This window comes from Phyllopteryx taeniolatus, chromosome 23 (assembly GCF_024500385.1).
Source record: "Phyllopteryx taeniolatus isolate TA_2022b chromosome 23, UOR_Ptae_1.2, whole genome shotgun sequence".
Taxonomy (NCBI): domain Eukaryota; kingdom Metazoa; phylum Chordata; class Actinopteri; order Syngnathiformes; family Syngnathidae; genus Phyllopteryx; species Phyllopteryx taeniolatus.
The window spans coordinates 6,376,515-6,403,465 of record NC_084524.1 but is presented as its reverse complement, the minus strand read 5'-3'; the positions used below and the strand labels follow the sequence as shown (position 1 = coordinate 6,403,465).

The following is a 26,951-nucleotide window of genomic DNA, read 5'->3' as shown; positions in this document are numbered from 1 at the left end:
AGCAGACCAGCGGCCCGCTTCAGAATTGGAGAATTAAAACCAGGCAGAAAGTGCCTCAAGGAAGAGAAAACGGCAATATGATATACTCCATTTAATACGACGTTATTTCATTATTAGTGTACGGCGTCTGCTTGCCAGTGGACGTATTTGGAGGCTGTACACTAACTGGACGCTTCATTAGGTATCATTGGAATGATGCTGACTTTTCGCTTAAAAATGAATTTAAAATACTAAATGTAATGAAGAATATATCAGTTAATTTAAGCACAATTATCTGTGAAAATGTAACTTTTTTCCCCCTCAATAACCCTCCACTCCAATGTCTTAAAAAAAAAACAACTAGAATTACTGTATGGTATTTTTTTTTTTTATTACCAGCTAAACTCTTAACGCATTATAATATGTTAAGATTTGTAATGAAAAAAATACTTGAAGCCAACGAAATGCTCTTACACAAAACATATATATATATATATATATATATATATATATATATATAAAAACATGTAATAAGATTCATTGAAAATATAATACATTCAAAACACAACACTAATAATAATAGGAAATTAATACAAACTTGAATATCAATAAATACATAAACATACTTATACAAATGAAATAATATGAACTCAGTCTTTAGTTATAGCCACCATGACTGCGGGGGGGGGGGGGGGGAAGAAAAAAATGGAAAGTTCAGGGTTCAGTCCCAAAGCTGTTTTTCTTTTGCTTTTCTCACGCTAACATAGCGTGATGCCAGAACAGAAGCACGGGAGCTGTGCTGCGGAGGTGCCATGTGGTATGGCTCGAGTTCCCCTAAAGAACAGCTCTGGGCGCACACCTGAGCCCCGTCGTGCCAAGCGCACGCGGTCGTCTTGACGTGAGCGGACAGTAGCGACTATTAGCCATTCCCAGGCTCAAATGAGCATACAGGTGAGGACAGACGTGGGGGCGGCAGCGGAGGGGGTGAAAAACCAGGGGCTGTGCAGCAAAGATTGGCAACAACAGAGAAGACGGGAGAGCCAGTCAACAAGAGATAGCGGAGCGTGGCGGGTAGAAACGGGGGAAAGCACGGCAAAGGCCACTATTTTCGCCTGACGTGGGCGAGCAAACCTCAAAGACACTTTCATCCACCCACTGCCTCAGGTCGGTACCACAATGTCTTCTTAGAGTCACACAGCAACATTTGACTCCTCCAACCAAAACAAGTGGCAAGCAAATAAATCAATTAACTCATGGAAGTTTCTGTTCGTCAACTGGTATCCCGAATTTTTGCTTTGACTTGAGAGCGCAAACTTGAGGTACGAGCGCTTTACGGCAACCGTAAACTCAATTCAACTCACTTCACAATGAGCACCACGTTAATAAATGGTGAACACTGCATCAATAAAGAGAGGTTTCAAGCCGTTTAATGCCGCTTCCAGTTGAAGTTTATGGTCAAACTAAGCGGTAGTTAGTAGTAAGTGTGTGTTGCGATCGCGAGTGATTTTCACTTTGAGGTGTCGGATATTAGCATCAAAGTCAATTCTCTGCTTGCCGTTTCTTTTAACAAAAAGCAAAAAAAAAAAAAAAAAAGCCAGTTTATACCGCTAAAGAACTGCATTACATTGAAACAAACCTTTTTTTTCTTGTGAAAGAAAAGAGTCAATTCTTCCTTTTGGTACGAACACAGAACACAATATTGTGCGGGTCTTGAAAGATGAGTCAAAACGCTCGAAAACTGCCGCCAATGGGCAACTCTCCTTTGAAAACGACTGGCAGCGAATGAGTGGCAGTGACTATGTGACCAAACAATGGTACGATGCAAGCAGAAGTGAGACTGAAAGGGAGAGTGAAAAACATTTCAATAAAATTAAAGCAGGGCTGACTAACACACTATGACATGTCCAAGGCATAGCACTAATTATGCCCCCCACTGCTACAAACTTCCTCTTACAGTAGGTCATTTAAACGAACATTTGTCGCAGAACCCAAACGACAAATACAGAAATGAGTTGCGAGTTGGGAGCATATCATGGCCATCCCCAGACAGCGTACAAATGTGGATTGAATTGCAGTGGACCAGAGGGAAACAGACAGGGTGAGGAATAGCAGTCTGTTTGCATTCGCCGCCTTTTTGTTTTTGTGTTGCCGGGCGGAAAACGTCGCTCCAATGATTTGATGGTTCATCTCGCAAACTGTCAAAAACACTCCAGGCCATCCCGAAAAGTTTGTACCTCTCTCAGAACAGAAACTATACTTTGCATCACAGTTTCTATACCACGCACAGGAAGAATGGTGCCATTTATTATTTTCCTGCGCGAGAACTTAGAAGAAATCTCTACGAAATGTAATAATACAAAAATAGCAGAGAACTGACATTGGATTGGGTGTATTTTAAGACTCCAAAAGTGTCAACAATGAAAAGAATCTAATAAACAGTGTTAATGTCTCATTAACTCCATTACTAAGCATTTCAATCAATTTGATTTTAACGAGGATAACTTGGTCCTTTTTTGGTCCTAGCCATAGCTAGTGTGTCTAGCAATTTGTACCAATAAAAACAAATGTCCTCCCTACTAAATTCCCATCAGGACGGCCCACGTACAACAGTTCACACATCTCAAAGGTAAACCAATCTGGTCGATTACCATCTTTACAATCTTTTCCATACGTTTGCATGGGTGATAAGGGCAGTTATCTGGTCACTATTCCTCCAGTGTCGTGCAACTACGACCACAGCTGCAGCTTTGGATTGTTTCGGCACATTATATCGAATAATCAAGTCAAAACCTACCTTTCAGCGCTCAAGCAGACTTCCCAGGAGTTCAAGAGCTGCGGGATGACAGCAAAAGGCCATCAACATGGATAATAACAGCATGTTTAGCCATTGTGAAATCATTGTAATCACAGCTATACAGTGTAAAGGGCGCACATTTATTACGCACTGATTACATTTGACAGGGTCAGACACTGAAATATTTTGTACCGATAATTTGAAGTAGGATCTCAGTAGCTTTTCAGGGGCTGCCACTGAAAAGGTTAAAGATTGAGTGTCGGCGGGAGCTAGCATGTCACCGTTCAAGGTCTTGCAGATGAATGCCAAATTCACTTTCAAAAGCATCGAGAGAGAATTAATCATGTGATTGATGGCCGGCATCTCTCCACGCACTGCTCCCCATCCCTTGTTTTCCAGCTGGGAGATAAAAATTCATGCTTGGCATTGGTCGCCGGTGCAATTGATTCTGGCAGGCGGTGCAGCGCGAGGGGGCTAAGCGTGTGAATAGCTGCCGTCAAAAAGCTGAAGGGGGGCCGGCGGATTTATTCGTAGTTCATATGCAAGTCATATCGCGGAATTGCTGAGACGACGGTTGCCGCCATTTCACATAATCACAAGTGACTCTTGTCCACAGGCTTACGGGTGCTGCGTCTTATCAACGCACGCAATAAATGCTCACCGCCATTTGCTCGGACGTGACAAATCCTTCAGAATTGCAAAATCATCGTGTTGTAATTACCGCCGACTGGAAATGGGTCTACACGTCGGCTTATCTGCGTAACGTGACCGTTCCCAATCTGATGTTTCATTGTGCATTGCGAAAGGAGACCAGAAGTTAATTGGTAGACCCTATTGGTCTGATCCACAACAACTGTATCCTGGCCGGTCAAGGAGCGGTGTAAATGATTAACGAGTACCCTCCACTTATCAGCAGGTCATAAGGAAGTCACCTGTCTGCAGTTCTGCTGCCCTACATAGATTTATGGCTCATAACTGGCCTTGAATAAAGACAATCTGTTGCGCGCATTCCCTCATGGGACCAATTGCGTGCAGTTTAGTAGGATTACGCAAAGCCGATTTTGTGATTTCTACAAAACTCTGAAGAAAGTCAAGACAGTAGTAACAACCTGTTGAATTCTGTCATTGATTCAAATGAAGAAATGGACCAAAAACAAGCTACAATTTCACACCTTTAACACTGACAGCAAAATAAAGTAGCAGATGTGAAAACAGCACAGAACGGACATCCTGAAAACGCCATCTGTTCACGCAGCAGAACAATAGCGAGGCAAGTTTAGCTAGTGAGGTGGAATCGGTCACAATTTTGACGGCGTCGGGATCATGCCCCACAGGTTAAAATTGATAGCACAGTTTACTGGCCGGTATCTGCGGCGGGTGATAAAATGGTAGAAATGCTGTGATTGGCTGCCTTCCTTCGAATTCCCATTCCAATACTGCCTGAATACTCCGAGTTTATATGCCTTAATTTGATCAAGATTAGAGACATGTCTTTTCGGGGTCACCGCCTTGGTATTTTTTTCCCCTTCGGAAATTCTCAGTAAATTGCCCCTCAGGCACCCATCAACCTGGGTGCAATTTAAAAAGCTTGCCAGTCCACGAGGCTGCCTATCAGCCTAGCTGCCAGAGCGCAGACAGGAACTCCACCGCGAGCAAACTCTGAATGTCAGCTAGCTTCCCTAAAATTCCAACGAGTGAAGGGGTGAAAGGCACATTCTCAAATACGGGTTAAACGAATGACAGACATGTTAGTGAGTGTTGTGTTTCCCTTTTATCACCTCAAATCTCCGACGACGAGCCACCACTTCATCGTGTCGTCGTTTGGGTGTGACTAAAGCAGCCCCGCCCCCCCCCCCCGGTGGAAACTCGTCTAAATGCGCACATTGCCCGAAACAATCAAGCGAAAACAGTCCGGGCTGGAGGACTGGCAGCCTGCTGCCATGCACTTCTCTCCGCCATATGTCTTTGTCAGAAATATTTGCTGGGTGCCCAACCCAACGCGGGAGAGGAAATCAATCACCGGTTGCTGCGCGTCTCGAAGGCGATGCTGCGCCGACGCTCGGCAGATCGGCACGAATGGCACAACTGGCCGGCGATGACATTCATAGACCGACCATATGGTCTCCGGCGTCTAATCGTCGTTTAGCGGAGGAGAAGAACAGTTGACGCCTTCTTCCTCCTGTCTCAATTAGCAGCAGTCACAGATGGATGACAAATCTCTTACTTTTGTTATTGACCAGTCAAAGACACGAGCTAAGTGCTAAGTTGAGAGAAAAGACAAACGATGGATGAAAACATACTTCTGTATGACCGAAATAAGCATTTCAAATATGACACAACTTGCATCTAAAAGCCTTTCAACAGATACGTCACCTCAGTTCCTCTTGCTGCTTACGTTTTGGACTTATTGAATCCAAGCTAATAGTTTGTATCATTTTCAGGGCCAGCGCAGACAAGATGGAGTTTGCTACTCGGGAGTTCGCCTATTAGGAGATTTTTGGCGGCAACCTATCCTCTGTTATTCCCACAAAAACTTGAACCGATTTGCTGTGTTTGTGCGCTTTATGAAACACTCTAAAATGCCACAAAACCCTGTCTAATTGAAAAGTAGTCTCATGGCATCCTGGAGCCAAGGAACTATGTCGGAGTGATACATCTCAACTGAGAGACGAGCTTCGTGTTTTGGAGAGGTGCGAAGTTTAGCCGAGGTCGCCACACGTACAAGTGCACTTCAGGTGCATTTTTTTTTCCTATGATCTGTAAGCCATTTTATTTATTTTTAATCAGTTTTTCGCTATTCGCGGATGGGGGCTCGGTCCCTATGTCCTGCAAATAGCAAGGGTTTACTGTACACCAGTTTAACGTAGTCATAACTTCCTTTTACAGCTGTTAGTTAATTGGCATGAAAGCTCTTGACGCACCGGCGCAAATAGCCACCGCTATGTTCCCAAGTGAATGCCGCATTTGTAGCAGAAGGAGCGGCTCCTTCTGGACCGACGACAGCCCATTGTGCTACAGAATGCCGCCATTCGCCAAAGCTTTTAGTTCATTGTGCAGCCGCAACAGCAGCAGCGGCGACACTTTTGCCAGCAGCCACGAGAGCAAATGGAACAAAAGCTCCAGTTGGCTGGGTCACACTGTGATTTACCTGAGGGCTGTGGGCATGTTTTGCATGGACTGGGGAGGGTAATTTTGGTCTCCATTAGCATGTGAGAGAGAGCGAGGGAGACGGAGCGAGCATCCAACACTGAGGAAAAAAAAAATAAATGCCCGGGGTGAGCTGGCATTATGGGGACACATCTTCCCCCTGATCCCATTCAGCCAGGAACGTTAATGGAGTTGAAGTGGGTCGTCCGGAGTTAAATTGAAGTCGCTGCCAATGGAAAAGGCTTTGAAGTAACAACCATTTAGCAATTGCTGTAATGCTATGTGGAAACCCCAAGGTGTACCATCAGTCTCTAAGAGCCAGGCATGGTTACTTCAACATTTGCTCAACATTATCATTTATCTTTAAATGGAACCGCTTATGCAAATGTTCTTTTAAAACACTTCGGTGTCGTTACTCTCTGCTGTTGGGTGTTCCTGAGCTCCCATATAGATGGGAAAAGCACAGATTGTGGTTTCACTCCTCGAGGCAGAACGTCCCGACACTTGAGCTATGTTCACACTGCAGGTCCCATTTCCGATTGTTTTGCCCAACCCGATGTATCCTATTTTTCTCATGTCAATGTTGAACAGCACCATTCTTGAAACCGCCACAAATGCGTCGTGACGAGACTTCCGCAAACACGCCACGTCGCAGTTGTGCGCATGCGTGTGACGTCACAGACGCATTCTGTCTACAGTCGAGGTCGCATTTGTTTTTTTGTAAGGTGAACGACTACATAAAGAGATGAGCTTGAATAAAACAGGTTGAATTGGGCATCGTGCCCTGCAGTGTGAACGCAGCCTTGGATCGCCGGTCATCGGATACACCTAATCTGTGCAGCAAAAAAAACACTGTAGTTCTGCTTAGCTTTTGGCTTTGATGAGATAGTGTTTCTGTGTGCTCCAACCCAATTTTCCATAGTGTATCTCCTTTAAAGAAACTTCTTTCAGTGTTTAAGGTTTTCTTGAGGGCCTCTCTTTAACCACAGGCGCAATGGTTCTCTTTAATGGTACGAGTGTCCTTGCCCTGCCCTTTTTCTATGCCCAAACGTCATTAGTGTAAGGGTTAAAAGACGCCCCGGTTAGCCATATGTTTCAATAATTACCTTGCTCTCGTGTCACGGTGTGGACAGAACGCGTTCTGCTAAAATGCTACAGCGGCGTTTCAATTACGTTGCCACTTTTTGCTCTGCCCGGTGAACATTGGAAAGCAGCGGAAGGTGACAAAAGGTGTCGATGTTATCGCGGCACAAGCCGTAGCAGGGGTCGCGTTATCACGCTGGAGTCAGGTGGCACGTGCGTATCGCTCCTGGTGGGTTTGACGCTTTAAATTACACGCACTCATCTCACATATTGTGAAATGAAAATAACACGACGGCAATTTAAATAAGCCCTACGCCACCCTTGGTGATTGTTGTACCACCCTTTGGCTTTTAGCCGCTTTGAGACAAGCTCACGGGTAATAGCAGACATTGCACAAGATGGACGCCATCTACGAGGCAAGGCTGCACTCCAAAAAAAAAAATCAATGTGGACTTATTGTGCTACATGTGTCAACCCCTTGGGCTCACTTCTATTATGCCGTGATTTAAATTTGCGATTCTCCAGCCCAATTTGAAGTTATTACAGCCAACTGGAGTTAATGGATAAGACAAGCACCTTGCATTATTAATTAAGGAGATTGATTTCAGTCTGTGAAGCTTTTCCTCTCTCTCACACACACACACACACACAAGCGTTGCCATAAGGCTTGAGGAAAGCAGTAAATTAGAACGATCCATTTATTCTGCCCTATGAAAATTCATTGGGTTGAAATGTTCTGTTATTGTTTTCAGCCTCCTGTTTCGTTGATTGCCGGCAACAGTAATCATATGTTTCTGGGTGCTGGCTTTTATTTTATATGTCGATTGCACTTATTAAGGCAAGCACAAGAAATGTTATACTACTTTTTTTTTTTTTTTTGGTACTACTACTTATTAAGGCCAGAGCCTTTTTGGTGAGCGGGGCTCAACATTCGAAAAAAGCTCTGCACGTGACTAGCCTAGTGAAAATGACTGTTTTAGGGGTTCCCAACAAGACCCCTCAAAACTACCAAAAATACCTTGAACCTTGAGTACCCTTCCTCCCCCAAGTATGTGACTTCTGGTTCTGAAATTCCTCCTCATGTAGACACTGTTGGCATATATTTCACTATCCTCTCTCAGTAATGTCGAGCAGAGGCTGCTGCATGCCAAAATGTGCCTTTTTTTATTCCCCCCACCAAGGTCAGAAAGTCTCGGCCGACTTGCTCCGGCGAGAGCCGCAATTGAAGCTGGGGGGCTGTGCATCATCCCGGGCTGAGTCATAAGTTGCCCACCAGTACTATGCATCACTCTCAGTTACACCACGCAGACTATTTATTTGGAAGGCCACCCAACAGCCCACAGGGGAGTCATTAAGCTCGTATGTAAATATGAGGGAAGGATGGCGGAGTTCACCTTGCCGTTGCGCTGCCGGGCCAACAGGGGATCATTTAGCAGAGTTGGAAGAGACTGGCTGTGGATGCTTTAGTTGTGGTACTGCAGCGGCAGGCTACCAAAACATTTTGCAGGATTTCATCTATGAGGATCACTTTTTTTTTTTTTAAATATATCTTAATTAATATAATACATATATTGACCTGGCAGTGACAGAATAAGCTAAAAGTAGTTATACGAAATATTGACTGAATTGTATTTAATGGCTAAACACTGCGGGTAACATTGACCCATAAACATTTTGGGCGTACCAAAGAAACCAATGTAACAGGAGGGTTAAGTGCAAGAAATTGGGCACGGACCCAATAAAAGTGCAGAAAATAAACCTCCAGGGCGTTTGCTGTTTTATGAGCTTCCCTGTCAGCGTATAAAAAGAAAGCAAGAAGAACGTCTGGCCTGTCACAGAGACACACTAATGCTACAGAAACAGATTGAGGAGATTTTACTCTGGGGTCAGAATGACCCGGGGAGCTGAAAAAGAAGCGCAATTCAAATTCCGCGAGTGAAACATTTGGATACAGGTCCGTGCACAAAGTATAGAGACGTAGCCGCCTCGTCACGGGCTCGCGCTTGAGAGGGAACGTGCGGGAAAGGCATCGGCGGAAAATTCAGCGTGACAAGCCGCGCGACGGCACACTTTTGTATTCTGCGGCGGATCTCTGGAGGCTTCACACGGCGTGAATAAAGGGACCGACGTGGTTTACATTTCTAAGCCTCCCAGCGCGGAAATAAGTGGGAGTGCAAACAGTAGGAGAAAAACAAATGGCATAGACAATAATAAAAGCAACACTCGACATTTGACCTTAGAATAATAACAGCCTCAAAATGAAAGGAAGCGCTCGTGTTACCATGACAACCGTGGATCATCCAGATTAGGCGCAAAATATTTGTTGACCAGCCTGGACACCAATCTTATTAGCAAAAACTGGACCTGATAATAACATCCTTAAAAATAAAAATTGGGATGCTATGCATGCTTGTAATAAGGAGAATACGGTCACTTATGTTGCCATGCCATCCGGCCATGTTAGGCTGGAAGGGGAAACGAAGGAAGGAGTCGCCCGAGCGGAACGCGGCGAAAAACAATTAGCACAGTAAAAACAGGAAAAGGGGCGGGGAAAAAAAAGGGGAAAGTTGAGGAAATGAACTGTTAAGGAACATCTGAGGCCGAAGAATGAGCAGCAGCGGCATATGCTCCTCGGGTGTTTGCAACAAAGCTCAATCTTCACTCCCAGCAGGAGGGAGGGGGGGAAACAAGCCTCTATTTTTAGAGCCGATACAATTTGAATTTGTCTTCACGATGGACCACCCTCTCTTTCCCCATCACTGTGACACGCGCAGAGCCAGACAACTTCACTTTCTGAAAAGTTTGCGGTCGTTGACGTGACATTCCCGACTCTTATCGGGCTGCTGCGCAGTTCATTCGCTGCTATTTGGGAGTCCATAAGGACGGCTTGTAATTATGCGCACTCCCACTCGGTTCTATTCTGCCGGGGCTTACGCCGGAAACCTCCTGTGAATCGTTTCTTTTTCGACATGAAATTAAGGTGCAATTAAAATCGCTTATGCTGTGATTATACTCATCTACATGAGGGGTTTTCTTGCCTCCGCAATCACGACTGCTTCTCAACATCCGTCACTAATATTTTGCACAAAACTTAGGATGCGCTGCAAAATACCTTCCTGAGGTTTTTGCAAGTGGGATGCACAAGTGGTCCAAGGTTTGATTATTGCCAATTGGGACCTGGGCCTTCAGTGGGGGCTTAATCCATCAGTCCACCGCCCATACCGCCATTATAGTGTCACAGTTCAAGAAACCAACAATACTATACAAAATTGCAACCTAAAAGCAGTTCACAATCATTATCTTAAAAACCTGACAAAAACAAAGTTGAGACGTTGATTATTAAATGTATTAATGCGTTCAGATCAATGCGCGTAGAAGAAGTTTTGCTGTGACCAACCAGAAGAGAGAAAAATGTGGACGTTATTTGTGGGTGGCGAATCTGAAATGTGATTGGTTATAGAAACAGTCCCGTTGCCAATAGTTAAAATTTCATCGGCCAGAACTACTTCTTGTGAACAGCCCGAGGCAGATAAGATCGACCTTGCAATGCATAGAGGCTCAAATGCGATATGAAAAAAAAAAAAAATACAAATAAAAAATCTAATATCTACATTCACGTTCTGGAAGCAGTGCTGTCAAGAGAAACATGACAAAATAAAGATAATAGACTTTGGGGCATTGATAAATACAATTTCATGGAGCAAGTAGTAGAACTCGGGTTGTAAATGTGGATCAGTGCAAGCCCTACTGGCCCAACGGTCCATTCTTGTTCGTCCACTGCCAAATTTGACTGACGGGAGATGAAACCAGGGTGTACCCCTAGTCTTGCCCCGCCACCCCACCCTCTCCTCCAGCAGCTGCCTGTGGCACATCTGTTTCCTTTTCCCCTCAAGTGAGCATAGCTGCCTTCGCCGGTGGCTCAATGGAGCGTCACAGGGATACAGTGGAGGTGCGCAGGCGTGGCAGCTTCTTGCCACTTGGCGAGCAAAGGACGAAGCCGGATAATGTGGAGTGGGGGTTGAGGGGGGACACACTGTAATTCATCAAGTTTCAAAGGGGACATGAAGAATGTCTCTCTGAATACCGATGGATGCACGGTCGTCACGTACGCGGCGGTGACAGCGTCTATGAGTAACGGCTGTCTTCCAACAGAACCCGAGGGGATGCACGCAGCGCCTCGTGATCGATGTGTCGCCCCTTTGGCCTGGCCAAGCATTTACTTTATCACAACAAGTCTTCACTACATGACTGTGTAGCTCTTAAGGTCTTATGTGTCCGACGTGCTGAAAGGGGGCATATTGATTGCATAGTGAAACAGTCACTTATGACAAATGGAGCCCTAAATCAAATTGGGAGATAAATCGTCCGGCGGCAGTGTCATTAGGGCCGCGTGATGGCTGGCTTAATATGGTGATTAAATGGGGGTCGGCTACTATGTCACCATGTCGTCTCCGGCAGGCTGACCCCGCATGGGCTGCGAACTGCGCTCGAGATGCTTCATCATCTCGCACCTCTTTAGTGTCTTCCACCTTTGGTGTTTATATTCATCTTCCACGGTTTTCCTTTTCCGTCATGTTTGGAACTGACTGGGAATTCTGCTGCGGAATTGCGCCGCTACCCCTTAGCAGATCGGAACCATATCATTTCATTGACGGGACCTGGTTGGCGGACAGGGCAAGCTTTGGGCTGTTTGGATGCTGAAAGGTCCATACAGGTTTTGGAGCAACATATGCTGCCATCCAAGCAACATCTTTTTCAGGGACGTCAAGCAAAATTCTGCACGTGTTACAACAGCGTGCTTCGAAGTAAAAGAATGCGAGTACTCGACCTGTCTCCCATTGCAAATATGTGGTGCATTATGAAGCACAAAAGAGCCAGGACTGTTGAGCAATTGAAGTTGTACATTGAGCAAGAATGGGACAGAATTCCACCTACAGAGCTTCAAAAATAGTGTCCTCGGTTACCAAACGCTTATTGAGTGTTAAAAGGAAAGGTGTTGTAACACAGTGGTAAACATGCCCTGAATATTTGCAAAATTTGCAAAATATTATGACTTACTTAGAGAAACAGGCATCTTTATTTAAGACGTGTATGATAGGCCGCTTGATGCCACATCAGACTCCAAATTTGCACAAATTCAAATTTCAGAACCAAAACATCGGACTTTTTCCTCCAACGAAGTCCAAACGGGATTCAATCATGTTCCAATGACGTCATCCCATGCTGGAAGATCACATCATTTTTGAAAGCCTCCATGATTTAGCCAGTGGAACTAATAAAAGTGCTCATGGCCGGCAGAAAATGCAGAGAGAACAAAAATAAATAAATAATTACCGCTGCCAAGTCTACTAAACAGTAGCGAGCACATTTGGCTCATTTTGTTAGCATGCGATAAGGCTAGGGCGTCCGCGTGACCCTGGTGCTCCATATGGTCTAGAACATGGCACGGAATACGCTGCTCCGCGGGCGGCTGCATCTTTGGCAGCCCGCGAAGCCCCAAAGGTCTGCAGTGTGGACGCACGGTAGAAATGATCCTTGTAACCTCCAACGCCGTTGCAGCCCTGCCGTCCTGCTTGGTAATATTGCGGCACGGAGTATAAACGAAGTTGTTGCGAGCGCGGAACGTTCTCTCGTTTTAGTTGACGGAGGCAGATTTGCAGAGTCATGAAGAGAGCAGGTGCATGATGGGAATTTACAGAATTACATACAGCATGAAGGTGAGTTTGATAAAGTCATGTTATGGTACAGTAGCACACATGGCGGCATGATCTATGAGCGTTAGAGACTAAAGAATGCAAATTTGGATCAGCAGCAAAACGTCGGTCATAAAACACAGAATAACTACTTGATAGTAAGTTGAGCGATAGTCATTACTCCAATAAACTAAAATAACTTGGCATGCGCAATAAGATGACTATAAGTAACTTTTCCAATACAAAAAAACAGGAAAAAAATAACTACTTTGTAGGGGTAATAATTTCAGCATATATTACTTTTTTCCCCTTAAACAAAACACAATAAAAGTAAAATGAAGTCCTAAACTGGACAATACCATTTTTCTTACTACCGAAAATGAGCGCTTTTAAAATTTTAATTAAAAGCATTTCCAGCTTCCAGTAATTACTTTTTGGAGGACCTCGAAGTGAACTACCAAACGGAAATAATTATTAATATCCGTAAGACGCTGCAATTTGTGTCACAGTTAGCGGGCCCGGAAATGTTTCAAAGCATCATTTGGGCTCGTGAGGAGCATCCATCGCCAGTGTTGCCGGATGACCTCCAGATGATTTGATGTGTGAAATAATGCCACCACGGCACTATATTCATAGAGTGTGTCTACGTGGCCATATCTACCAAATGGCTTCCTAATTTGAGCAGACGGGTCCACCATCAGGTCACCCGCCAGCATTGTCATCCATTTGAGAGGGAATAAAGTGGAAATCAATCCTTTGGTCTCTTCTGGGGAAGTTGGTGGGGGTTGGGGGGGTGGGGGGAATGGGGCGGGCACTATTTGAATGGCGCTCGTGTTTGTGCCCGCGGGAGCACTTACTCCACTTTTGCTGACCTCTTTGTCCTTCCCCCCCTATGACCATATCGCTCCCGTTGAAATGATAACTGCTTTCCAATCTGTGGTAAACAAAATCTTTTTTTTTCTCTCATCCTCTCTGCACTTTGCACTAGTTAGCGTCGAAATTGGTTTCTAGCACCTGGCAAAATAAGCCTGAGTTAAACCATAGGAGGCAGAAGAAGCAAAATCACTAACAAATACAATGATACTTACTGTAAACTATTTCAATTATATTGCCACCGAGGAAGCCTGGAACCAGGCGCAGAATGCCTCGCTACGACTCACCGCTTTGGCTAATGGTGTTTTCTTTGCTCGGGAAATGACATATAATATCATTAAACAGAGATATGCAGAACGGAGTGTCGACGGATTCATCTTGTGGGCCCGCTCAATCTGTTTGTGGGTGCTGAGTGGCTCCGGACAACAGATCCAGCTCATCATTTGGAAACACAGCCACCGCTCATTGCATTCTGGGACATTTTTAGAGCTTGCTGGCTTTCTATACATTGTGGGTTACAGCACAAATCATTTAGGGAGGAATGCTAAATAGTCTACCGCCACGACCACAAACCATTTGTGGGAACAATGATATACTATGAATTGGCCTTGGAAGGACATTCCAAAGGATCCTTATAGACAATTGACGTGGTAAGACCGCCATCACAGACCAGAGAAAAGCTGGTAAGTACGATAATACTTTCAACAGTGTAAGATTGCTGGCAATCTTCTGCAGGGGTAAAGAACACTTGAAAGATTTTCTAGGGGTACAAGGGCTTTGATGAGGTCCAACTTGATAAGGACGCAACAGCTTTTCACAACACAGTTATTTGCAGGAAACTTCTGCTGGACTCGGTACCGGGGTTAGGAAAGGCTGCAAGGTTAAGAAAGTTTACAGACAGCACAAAGCAAACAGTACAATGGCCAGCGGTATTGCTCTATAGCTTTGGGAAATTTCCATTTCAATCTTGACCCTGGACAACAGTTACCCTGGAGTCCAATGCTTAGTTCTATTCGGTAGAGTAGTGCGGTGACATTACTGACTACCTAACCAGATTGTACAGCAAAGCTAGACATCAGAGTCAAGAATCTTTGGGGTGTTCGGATTTCCAAAGAATAGTCCGTGGCTAATCCAAGTGGGCTCTTTTGCAAATGTGGCAGAGGTTCCCCTCCACTGGAACTAGGATATGAAGCAGACCGACATCTGCAGACCGCCCTTCATTATTGCCGTGTTCTTAAACATGGAGTTACTTTACAATAGCGATTTCACACTAGGATGCACTCCCTAACATTTCTTTGACCTTATGCAAATGAAATGATGTAAAACACAACAATCCTTCAAGGACACCGGTTAAGACACGCAAGGAGCCGCAACCAGCGAGATGTGACCTTAACGGCGTTTTAATTTCCACTTGGAGGATTTCATCTGCATGATTACGCGGATGCTCCAGTCGGATCGGCTGCTTATATTTCCAATGCGGCCTCGTGTGTCGTTTTTGCAATTCCAGCACATTTGTCTGATGCTTGGTGTAATAAGACAAACGTGTTTGGGGTGGGGGGAATGCGATTCAGGAAATTGTCATCAGACACCTAGAATAAAATGTGAAAAATTTCATAGCTGTATTTGCTGTAGTAATACGCTCAGCAGGTGAGTAATGATACTGGCCTGATGTAATGCGTGCCATAAACAAGACGGGACTATAACTGTGGAAAAGGACTTCATAATACTAAATGCAGAGTGTCAATCATATTTGTTCATGTGGTGGATTGATGTGGAATAATTGGGAGCATTTAAGTTCCCAACTCACTCTGGTGGATGTCAAAACATGCCCACCTTGCAGATCCGATAAGACTTGATTAATAAAGATAATGATCGTATCGGCGACTGTTATTCCCAGATATCCTCTGACAATAACACTTTGAAGGGGCCACGACCTTCAAAGGGGCTGCTGCCGCTGCTTGCGAAGGGAAAGGACGCAGTTAGCGTGAATTAGTGGGTCCCATCCAAAAGGGTTCAATAATGGACTGGCTTTGTCAAAACAACCGATTGATAGGAAACCTCTACGGGCCAGTGTCTTTGAAAGGGAGCAGCTTGAGAAAGGAGGGATTACGTCCTCTTTGAAACGGCAAACCTAAATCTCAAACTGGCGGATGATTTCCGGTATCGCGACAAAATAAGGTCAAACAAATCAAATGAAAGAGACGCAAAGCATTTTGTTTCTCATTTTTTGCAGGTCCTATTCAACCGTGTCTGCCTTATCTGCCATCCGCAGCCAACTGTGTGGCCCAAAACCGCCTTAATGCGACAAGTGTACGATAAACTTGACAGATCAACTTTTTCGATAGTCGCCGAGGCCGTAAACAAGCGGGGCCTCTAATCTGATAATCCACCAGTGAAAGATTAGGGCACAGGGAGTATTATTGTGTTGTCACTCTTGCTTACGGGGTCACCCGGGCTTTCGCTGGCGGGGTTAGACATCCCTCAGAGAACCCCAGGACGGTGTCACATCCCAGCAGGTGAGGTGAGGCGATAAGCCTACCTGCACGATGCTCAATGGACAAACTTGAACTGTCACGGATACTAATGGGAAACCAAACAAGGGCAAAGGGTCTAGGTCTTAGTTACAATTTCCTGCTCTTGGTTACCATGCCGGTGCCTTTCTGTAATTTATGGTACAGTCTAATTATTGGACTCCAAGGTGACCGGTTTTACCTCAGATCATGTTTTTTTGGACAAGGTTATTCCAGTACGCAAAGTCAGTGAGTCCCGTCCACTTTAGCATGACACGGTGTGTCGTAAAAGATCATCAGGTGTTCTGCGGGAAACTAGTCAATGCCAATTAATGGATCCAAATTATTTATTTACTACAAATAATGTGTCTTTATTCATCTAGCTATGTGTGACTGGTAGTAGTGACATGCACAACAATTAAATGCTCTTTCACTAGATGGCAGGAGGTCCTATCAGCCTGTATACCCACCTTTTGTCATCCATAACGCAGAATAATAGCTCTGTGCAACCAGAGCGGCCCAGATTTTACACTGCGTGAGTAGATTTGTGAGTGATTGAAACTGAAACAAGATTACCATTATTTCTGAATGTATACTTTTTGTGTTTGGTGGTGTGCTGTAAGATTTTTTTCTCCAGTAATTTACGTGTGTTAGCTTAATAAAGGTTGGGAAACATTGTGCTAAGTGACTTTAATTATTTTGTGTTTGTACTCACGAGGCAGTTCAATGTTCATTCCAAGTGTATCAAGGGTCTTTGAGAGTATCCCCAAAAACATACTAAGACATTAACCACGTAGGGTTGTTTTGGGACGTTCTAGCTACTCCTCTACAACGACAGCTTGTCAAACATTGTTCAGACTGTAAGATATCGGTGCACACAAATTGGAATTATGGCCTACTAATATGATATTTGCCTTGTTTAGAACAATTAGAACAGTGTGCGTTTGTTCAGGGCAGGTCAAGCAATGGTCAGACTGCAAAACGATGCGTAGAGGCATTTCACTACATTCACAATAACAGAAATACGACTTCAAAACTATCAATCAAAAATAACATGATAGCCATCCATCCATCCATGATAGCAATCCATATATTATTATTATTAAATACAAACAATGATGGATGAATATAGCACATTTGCCTTTTATATGATGCTACTGCTCTGATAAGTTTATCATTTGGCTCATCTGCAAGCATGTTCACCCACTGCCATCACTTTTGCTAAGCATTGCATGATTTATGATTTTATCCTGGCTGGGATTTGGTTTTATCTATAGGACTGCTAATACAACTTGCCACCCCCTTTTTATCCGGCAGCCGACAAGACGCGGTGTTACTTGGAATCCTTGCCTTGAAGTGTGAACGGGACGCGAGCGCCACATCACACCGACTTCACGGGAAAGTAAGACACGTTTTGACAAATGCAGCACAAAGCTTACATAAGCAGCTAGTTTCGAAAGACCCATCCGGGTGGCACCCCAGGGCACCGTCCTCAACCCACTAATAAATTGGTCATTCGTGACTTGTTATTGAGTGAAGGGTATTGACTTTTAATGCATTGCAAATGGAATTTATTTGGGGCTTCAGGAGAGAACTGTTGCTCTAAATTTTTTTCAAATATAAAATTTACATTAAATGTACAAATGATTCAATGAAATGAAAAAAACAATCACATTCAGGAAAAAGCTGCTAAATTAATGCAACCAAGATTACAGGACTCTTGATAATGTAAGTGCTCCGGGTCAGGGCCCTTCTTTGCCCACCCCTGGTCTATCAGATTCCTTTTTTGTATACAAACTTTGCTGCTCGTACTGTGCTATAGTTGACAGCGTTTCATACAGCAGCAAAGCTATTGTGCATACATGTTGCAAAAACGCCCTTAGCTGTAATCATTTTACTATTCACATTAATTTGGCTATTTTGGTCTCTCTAACACTGCCATCATTCAACAATGCAAATAGAACATTCCTAGTTGTCTCATAAAATACATTATTTTAATAGCCTCATTACGCTTTCACTGCATAGTTTCATTGCCCCTCTGATTTACGCCGCCGCTATTTTAGCGCCGGGCCCCGTTCCGCCAAATATCAAGGGTCACGCTCTGGCGTGGCCCTTCCACCTTTAACTCCCGCCGTGAATTCCATCAAGGTGAGCAAAAAGTGTTTACCCCCGTTAATTTAGCCTGACGAAAGCCAGGCTGCTGACCCGTAAAGTGAGGAAAGATAATACTGACCTTAACATGGTCTTCTGCACACAGAGGTAATTGCTAAGGCTCCAGGATCAATCAATATTGACTTTTTTTTTTTTTTTTTTTTTTTTAAACAACACACACACACACACACACGCACACATCATTCCCACCCACTCCAGCTTCAGCTGAATGTGTAAAATTGGCTTCAGATGGATGGAGAACATATCCTTAATAGTTTAACCTTTATCCAGTCAACATATTCAGTTATCCGTATGAATATAGTTTTTGGCCAGTCAGCTAAAATACTGTACAGAGCACAGCTGTAAGTGTGCAAAGTCAGTAATGTGCATTTCAGCCATTGCTGTGGTATGCTTTGTATTGGTCAACATTGTAAGTAGAATAATTTACGACACAAAGGAAGTTATTTCGGTAACTTTTCAAAACCAAATGGAGAGCGATTCGAGCCCCAATTCCAAGTAGTCGTGTTGCCGTATGGTCCAAACGGACACCATCCTCCCTTTAATTTTTCAACACAGACTCGGCAGACATTTCCATCTCAACTTGATAAATCTCACCATCTTCCTTCTACTCCTTGCCACACCGAAGTAATTTATTTTCTATTTCTCCAAGCTATATTTCCCAGTTAATATTTCTTTTTTTTTCCCCCCCTCATAGAACCTGCCAAAAAGATGCCATGAGGGATGATAAGAAGTCTGAAACCTTTGCACTGTGAAACACGATTTACCTTTTCTTATTATTTCTAAAGACTAAAATAGGCGCTTGTCACCATCATCTTTTATAACGCAACTAAAGTATGTTAATGATGATAAAACATTATGTCTGATGCAAACACTTGCCACACAAATGTGTCTCCCCCCCCCCCCCCCCCCCACCCTCCCTGCGGGAGAGATCACAAAGATCGCCTGACTGAAGTTCCTATTTATAGGTTTTTCCAACCAACAAAATCCTGATTGTGTCAGTCAGACCCAGTTTCGTAGCCAGCGGCGTAGCATTTATCATTCATATGCTTCAAAATGCAAGATTGCGATGATCCATTTTTTGAAAAAGATCATGCTGATTTGCAAAGCTTTAAATGAGGTGTGGAGTTGAGTGATGGGTGGCGGCATCCTTCTGGCTATTCAGCTCGGGCCTTAATTTGAATTTTAGAGGATTTCTTTGGGAGACATTGTTCCGCTAATGCAAATGGAGCGGGTGGACGAGAGCTTAATGTTGATGAGGTGTTAATATCTAATATCAAAAGCAGATAAAAGCCTTATTAGCCCCCGTGGTCTGGCTGGAGTAGGAACTCATTACACTGAGGAGATGGAACGCAGATGGAGGAATATGACGACTGAAGGGCTTTGTCACACAACTCGCACGTCCTTAAGCTTTCTGACAGGGTCAACTTAATTTTGGGACTAAAATGCTGAGGGTTTAACCAGTGTAGACAAGCCGACATTGTTTGAGGGATCTAATTCGGACTTCCATAGACGGCAACATCAGGGGGATTACACTGTCTCAAGCCAGAGGCGCTTTGATAATCGCTTGTCATTTTAGGAGTTTGTGCGCCAGTCGCAGCTTGGGCGGTTTCTAAAGGTCTTTAGTTCATTTCAATGTTGGTCAGATTAGTCTGGTGTACTCCTTTTCTGAGACTGCTTCCCTGCCGGGTGGGTTTGAATGTTTTCCTTTAGGCTTTCACGGTAAAGAGTGGGAAAATAAGTAGGGATTTTCAGGGGCGAGCGTTAAATGCAGCCATACCTGAATGACGATTGTTGATGACATACTGGCTTGTATAATTTGGGAAATAGCATCTAGTTACATGTTATTGCCATGTGGAACCTGGATCACCTGCTAAAGAGGTCTGTGGTATTAGATTTGGTGCTATTTTTAAAGTCTACTAAATGAACCTTAAAATACCTGCTTTGCAATATCGCTCATGGTATATACTGACTCATAATTGAAAGAATCACCTGATTCAAGTAAAATTAGAGGGGTATGGGCTTGGTGGGTGGACCGGCCAGGTCCAGTACTATCCTAAAAGTCCAGAATGTTCTAATCCAGGCAGCTGTGTTAGTGTTTAGGCTTTACATTAACTGGCTGGGCTTTCTGTAGCTTAATGGCTGGCAGTTTTGGCTAGGTGCGAAAGCACAAAGTAAGCGTGCCATTTGCTGATCAAAGCGTCGGGCTCGAGAAGAATGAGCTTCCGGCCTCGCCGATTGAGCGACAACGTCAATAGCAAAAAAGGGCTCTCAAAAAGTGGCCAAACACCGTCGGGATCCAGCAATGCATGCCATTGATTTCAACTCAAGTCGACACCAATCCCCACAGGGTTTAGACATTTAATTCCCTTTATGGCAAAGTCATTACACGGCATGTCATTAAGCCATTCTGGCACTGACGGACTCAGTGTCTAAATATGGGCAAAGATGGCCTCTCTCTGACCTTTCGCTTCCTGAAACGCATGCCAAAGCACACTTAAGCCCGCTCCTAAACAAGAAGTACCATCCCTTTTTACAGGGAGCCCTTTCCACGCTGCGGTTTATTACGGCTGGACATTGACATTCAGGAAGTGTGCAGACTCTGTGGACACTGTGACTTCATTAGGAAGAAGCACACACACACTGCACTTTGATGTGTCCCAATGTTGACTAATCATTTGAATCATTAAGCCTCACAGTCGATTGCCTCGCCTGCACTGTCAGCATTGCTTATCGAAAAAAGACAATTATCCCTAATGCAAGCAGGACAAACCATTGAATGCACTTTCCATTTGTTTATGAAACAAGGCTGGGTTTTGTACAACCACATTTGGGCATTCATTCATTGGTTCGTCTTCATTTGAGATGGGAGGAGACTGACAAAAGGCCCATACAGAAGCCCTGAGGTTCAACGCTAGATCAGAGCTGGATTTCTACTGCATCACGTTAAGGGATAAAAAAAATAAAAAAACAACAACATTAATTGGTTGCTTCACCAAAATAACATGAACTTTTGACGTCTTTGCCATCTAAACACAAATCCCACTGTGTCCCACCCTTGAACATAATCGCAAACTTTGATATTTGAAAAACTTGTGCAGATGTTAATCAAAGTCGAGGCTTAATCCGGGGTGCTGATAAAATGCTCCCTCTTTTAACAGGCTCGTTTAAGCACGGGGGCAGGGGTTGGTGGGGGGGCTCGATCAGGTGAAATGAAGAGGAACTGATTGCTTATGGTGATTATACTGATTACATTTCAAATTTAAAAACTTTGTCGTTCCCCCCCCCCCCACGCAGACAATGACATCGCAATCTAAGTAAATGCCAAGGCTGAATGCAATCTCTTGGGAAAACACATTTTGGCCAGCGTATCTTAGAAAAATGTAGAAACCCGCTACCATTTTCTCCCAGGGTAGAGGGTTTTAAAAGTGCCGCATCAGCGTTAATCCGTCAACGTTGAATAAAACAATCACAACTTGACGACGTGACCTTCCTTTTCTTCGGACTGTGAGCGGAATAAAACATTACGGGCGGCTCGTGCCTCTAGCCGGCACATAAATGACATTGGCAAATCGACGGTGTCGGACATTTGCATGAAATACAGCGCCGCATTTGCATATCAGGGTGTTGGAGGGGTGCGTGAGTGTAGTAGAGTGAAAGTCGCACGATTGTGCCTTCTCCTAGACAAGACGGATCATGGCACGTCAGATATTGTGTTTATGAACCACAACACGAGCTAACAAGCGAGAACTGAAAGAAAACGTGAAACACCCCCGTGAATGATCCATGAGTTATGCTCGCAGTCGCAGAGTTGTGACTGAAGGACACCGTCCCCCAGCACACAAGCGGAAGTGGAAGGTGGGAAGTAAGTCTGAAACTGAGGGAGGAAACGGCGAAGACGTCGAACTTCAGTCGGTATCTCGACGGCAAACAAAACACTTACTGTTAACTGTAAGTAACACCAACTAATCTGATTTTGCCTTTCTGAGATGAATAGTTCTGGGAAGAGGTTTTAGTTCTTGTTTCTTAAATTGGCTTTATTATGAGACCCCACCGTGGTCACAAAATCCTGCAGTCTCTTATGTTTCTTGAATGCAACCAGGCTCTTCTTTAAATCCTCATTTTTAAATACATAAGGATTTGAGATGTTTGAAAGTTGTTCTATGAAAGCATTGCAGACACTGATTTTGGCTGTATTTATAAAGAGAATTAAAATCAAAGAGAGAATGCTCTTTAACTGTTCAACCTTGTCATGGTTATTAAAATGGATTTTTATGGTCTTCACGGTCTCGGCTTATCTGGGTCTTGTCTCGATCTCGGCTTGTCTTGGTCGTGACTCGGTCTCGACTACCAAAAGCCTTGGTCTTGTCTTGATCTCGGTTAGTTCTGGTGTGGAGCAAGTCTTGGTCTCAGATAGTGTGGTCTTGAGCACAACACTGGCGTTCCGCGAGATGTGAAATATGCTTTGGTTCAATAAAAGTGTGGGGGGAAAAAAAATGGTCTGAACTTTGCCATTCCAATTTTGGAGAAATTTCTCGTGAAACATAAAAACTCTACCCGACCTCATATCTTGACTAAGCTGCCCTCAAAGACATTTTTGCTGTAAAGATAACACCAAGTAATAGTGCACATAAAAAAAAAGCCTACCTTGAGGTGTTCGGTGTGAAAGTCAAGGAACATTCTCTCTCCTGAGACCTGCGACAGAGGGGGGGGGTAGGCTGTCACTCATGATTAGAACACAATCCAATTACAGAGCATCTTTCTCTGACAGGGATTGATCAATGAGGAGCTCCCGTAATGAAGACGAGGGTTCGGGGGCTCCCTGGAGCAAACCGGCAAAAGTAAGTAGTGGGACTAAGATGTGTCCCAGTTTGCCAAGGCAAACCCAGAGGTGCTTTCAAGTATTCAGGTGCCGACACGGTCTGCAGCGGTCCTAAGATGTCGTCATAACGGGACAAACGATTTGAGCAATACAGGATAAAACTGAAGGCTTATGTCATTTTCTTTGTCCTAGAAGTTGCTCACTTAATTGTTGTTTTCTGCCATCTAAAGTGGTTTGTTATTGTTCTAAAAGTAGTTTTCATTTCAGTGCTTCATTAGAAGCTATTAAGCACTGTTGTAGAAGTTATTCCATTGTTCTAAAATGTTCGCCGTGTTCTAAAACTAGTTTATTGCGCTGTGTTGTTTTTCCATTGTTGTAAATCAAAGGTGTCAAACATGCGGCCCGTGGGCTAAAACCAGCCTGCTAGGGGGTACAATCTGGCCCGCAGGATGAATTTGAAGGGTGAAAAAATACAAAAGACATTGTGGTGGTGGGGACAAAGGATAATTTTGAGAATTATTATTCTCCTGTAAGAAATGGAATGGTAATAGTTCCTAGGTCTTCATGAGTTGATTCAAGTTTAAAATGCTATACTATATTTTTCAGTTCCATATATGTGACTAAGTTTTGGGCCTTTAAATACAATCACTGCGATCAATTATAATGCACGCTTCATAGATGACAAACTGAAGCAAAATACTGTCAAGAAACATGAGGTTGTTTTGTGAAATGATTAAAACATTTCATTGAATATAAAGACTTGTTTTGCATTCAAAAGAAAGGAAAAACGTATTTTTTTTTAATTATATCAGGTATGGTGAGATTTTAGTGGTCCTGTACCTTTGACATCAAATTAGGCTTTATGTGGCCCCTGAACTACAGTGAGTTTGACACCCGTTTGGTTAAAAAAATGTTTTGTATTTTTTTTTTCCCTGTTTCATTATTCAAGAAGACATTTGTGTATTTGTGCATTCTGTGTGGGGTTTCAACTTTTTTTAAACTTTACTATTGACGTTATGGTCCTGGTTTTGATTTCTCTCGAATTGCCAGCTGGTTGAAGCAATACATAATGTACTGCATACAGCTGTATAGAAGTATACAAGTTACCTTTGCCTTTCATGGGCATGCGGTGCGATGTGGTTGCCACGCAAACCAACACAACTGAAGTATTAAGTCGGTTGGTTGCTCCAGTGTGCGCTCGCAGGTTCTGCTAAAGTCTCACATTTTGACATTTTATTCGTTCCGTCCTTTACTATCTGGAAACATTGTGGTCTCCAGGGAGATCTGTCAGTGTTGATCCTGTGCATTCCCAAGCCAATAATACATCTTATTTAGCCTTCCCGGCTGCCGATGACCTTCCCCCCACCTGTCGCCGAAACACCCTCCCACCCCACCACCACCACATTCTCGCGTCCCCTCCCCTTCGCCGCCATCTCTCTATAACGGCGAGTGGCTGCGGCCGGGGTGAAGTTAATGATTTGATGTTAACTGCGAGACGGGTCCTTGGGAGCGTCAACAGTTGAAAAGAGCGAGCGTTTGGCGGGCGGCCTTGCTTGCTTCAGCAATTTGAGGTGCAGGTTTTAAGCGCTTGCCCGTTTCTCTTTCCCCCGGAATTAGCCCACAGGAGGAAGGCTTGAGGGGGCGAGGGGGGGGGGGGCGGGGGGGGGGCTCAGGGGAAATTGTACGGCCATTCATCACATTAATGAGTCATGTCACTTTATTTACAAAAAGGGCTATTTCCCCCCCCCCCCTTGGAAGTTATTCACAATCACGATGCTGCGTTCAGATAATGTTGGCTGGAGTTAATTGAAAAAGGCAATACAGGAACTAATCTACAGTGGAGCAGGTAGCCAGCTGCGTCTGGCTGATTGCAACGGCACGCTGGTTGGCTTCGGGTGCATTGTGACACAGAAGGAGCACATTTGGGGGGATTTTTTGGGGGATGGAGAGACTCGGCGAGGCAGGCTCCAATCGTTAGCACATGGGCAAGCTTTAAAGGCCAGAGGCGACTTGTTTGTTACACCTGCGCTCCCTCGCAACCAGCTGTGCCTGATGTGGGCTGGATGGCTTGGCGTGAGATTTCTAGCAACCCCCAAATGTCTCATGAAAACTAATGAATAAAGTTTTCTTCAATTTAGATATGTCTGCTAATCGTGTTAAATAATTCACGCTCTTAAAAACAAAACGATTGCTTCCATGTTCCACGTTGTCGTTTCAAACAAAGGACTACTCCATCTTAGTGCGCATGCGCAGACTTGATTCAGGAAGACGGCAGCAAAACAAGCATGTTGGTGCGGTTGTATGAAGCGGAGTTGACCGAGTGAAGAGGGGGGGGGGGAAAGTGGAAAATAAACAGTTTTCATCACAACGAGAAAAGGTTACGAGTTTTTTTTTTTTTTTTCTACGGTGATTAACGTGCGTAACTGACAGCGACAACAGCAAGAGCCAGATGCAATTATATGTAGCACTGCTGTCGGTGTCGGCAACGGACAAGAGAGAGGCTTTTCATTGCGAAGATTTGAGTAGGGAAGCAGACGAAATGGTTAACTATATCAAGAGTTGGTTGTTACAATTACAGTTAACGCGGAGAGATGATTCATTTGTTAGATCCTCAAGAAGGAATTTAAGTATGACTAGATTAGGACATTTTATTTTTTATTTTTTTTGTCAAATGCGCACTTTTTAGTTGCCGATAATAATAATAATATATATATATATATATAAATCTCCACTAAGCGTTTTTTGGAGATGGATGGTACCCCCCCCCCCAAAAGAAAGAAACTGTTCACTGTATGTTAGAAATGTATGCTGATAATTACTAGACACATTAGGTATTAGACAGGGGCAAGGGTAACATAAAACCTGTCATGTAACTAGTAAGTTAAGATGTCAGACAATTGTAATGGATTTCAAAAGACCTTGTGTTGAGGTGAAAATGGAAAGTGCAGTTCACGGATGTGGAGTTCCCCGTGACTGGCTTTGCTCTGGGATGCCAAATGACTGACTCGGCCCCTGTTCATACACTTATTATAATCAGTATTCAAGCAGTATTACACCCCAAGAGAAGACTGGGGATGATTTACACATCAGTCCAAGTGCTAAAGCACTAAATTGGATACTGAATATAATCTCGGCCTACTAAAAGTCACTAAAATAAACCAGCATGCTATGTATTTACTGCAAACTCCTGTTTATTTTTGGTTTAAAAAAAAAAAAAAAAAAAAAAAAAAAAAAGAATGTGCAAAAGTAATTGTAGCGCAAGAACCACAAAGTGCCCCCACCTCCACTGAGGATTCCAAATCTGTGATCTGATTTAAGACACGATAGACTGATGAATCACAGAACAGGATGAGTCACTATTTATTTACCTCTTCTAATTGGAAATGTCCGTCATGGGGCAGCAAAGCGCATCCTCTCCCGAGCCATTATACCGCCGCCTTGATCCCTTGCAGGTATTTCACAGTGAGTGATGTACCGTGTGTCGACGGAGAGCTTTTGAATTGATTTTTTTTTTTTTTATTTAACAAATGCTGGGTAGCCAGAAAGCTGCAGAAGGCCGTGTGTTAATCATTGTTTTGTACATTTTTTTTTTTTTTTTTTGCTCCCTTACTTGCAGAAAAGTCGTCTGCTTTCAGGCTGATGTTTGACACGGCCCTCGTCTTTCTGACTTCAAAGCGTCGTGATTAGCACGGCTCGCTTAACAGAAGCTGTCGCCCCCTTTGAGCCAACCCTCGGGCTTAACTTCTAATGGCCCCCCAGGGTGCTGTCATTAGCTTCTACCTTGTCTCGAAGCTCTCGTTGACAGAAAACTGATTTAAAGGAGCGTTAGGTTTCGGGGAGGCGGGCCTGTCTCGTGCAAGTTGCGGGGTGCGCCAACGTGA

At 43.9% G+C, this 26,951-nt stretch overlaps 1 protein-coding gene across 49 annotated transcripts in view; it reads right to left on the bottom strand.

Annotated features, from left to right (window-relative positions):
• Positions 1–26,951, bottom strand: part of LOC133473002 (receptor-type tyrosine-protein phosphatase delta) — a 248,892-nt gene that overhangs the window by 111,665 nt on the left and 110,276 nt on the right. For 48 of the 49 annotated variants that reach the window (XM_061764687.1, XM_061764656.1, XM_061764674.1 and 45 more), the window contains one exon: positions 22,896–22,943. In XM_061764687.1, the coding sequence (XP_061620671.1) occupies positions 22,896–22,928 (33 nt within the window). In that variant the 5' untranslated portion in view covers positions 22,929–22,943. Of the gene's footprint in view, positions 1–2,773; positions 2,812–22,895; positions 22,944–26,951 lie in introns of all 49 variants that reach the window. The other variant, XM_061764689.1, reaches the window with a different exon arrangement.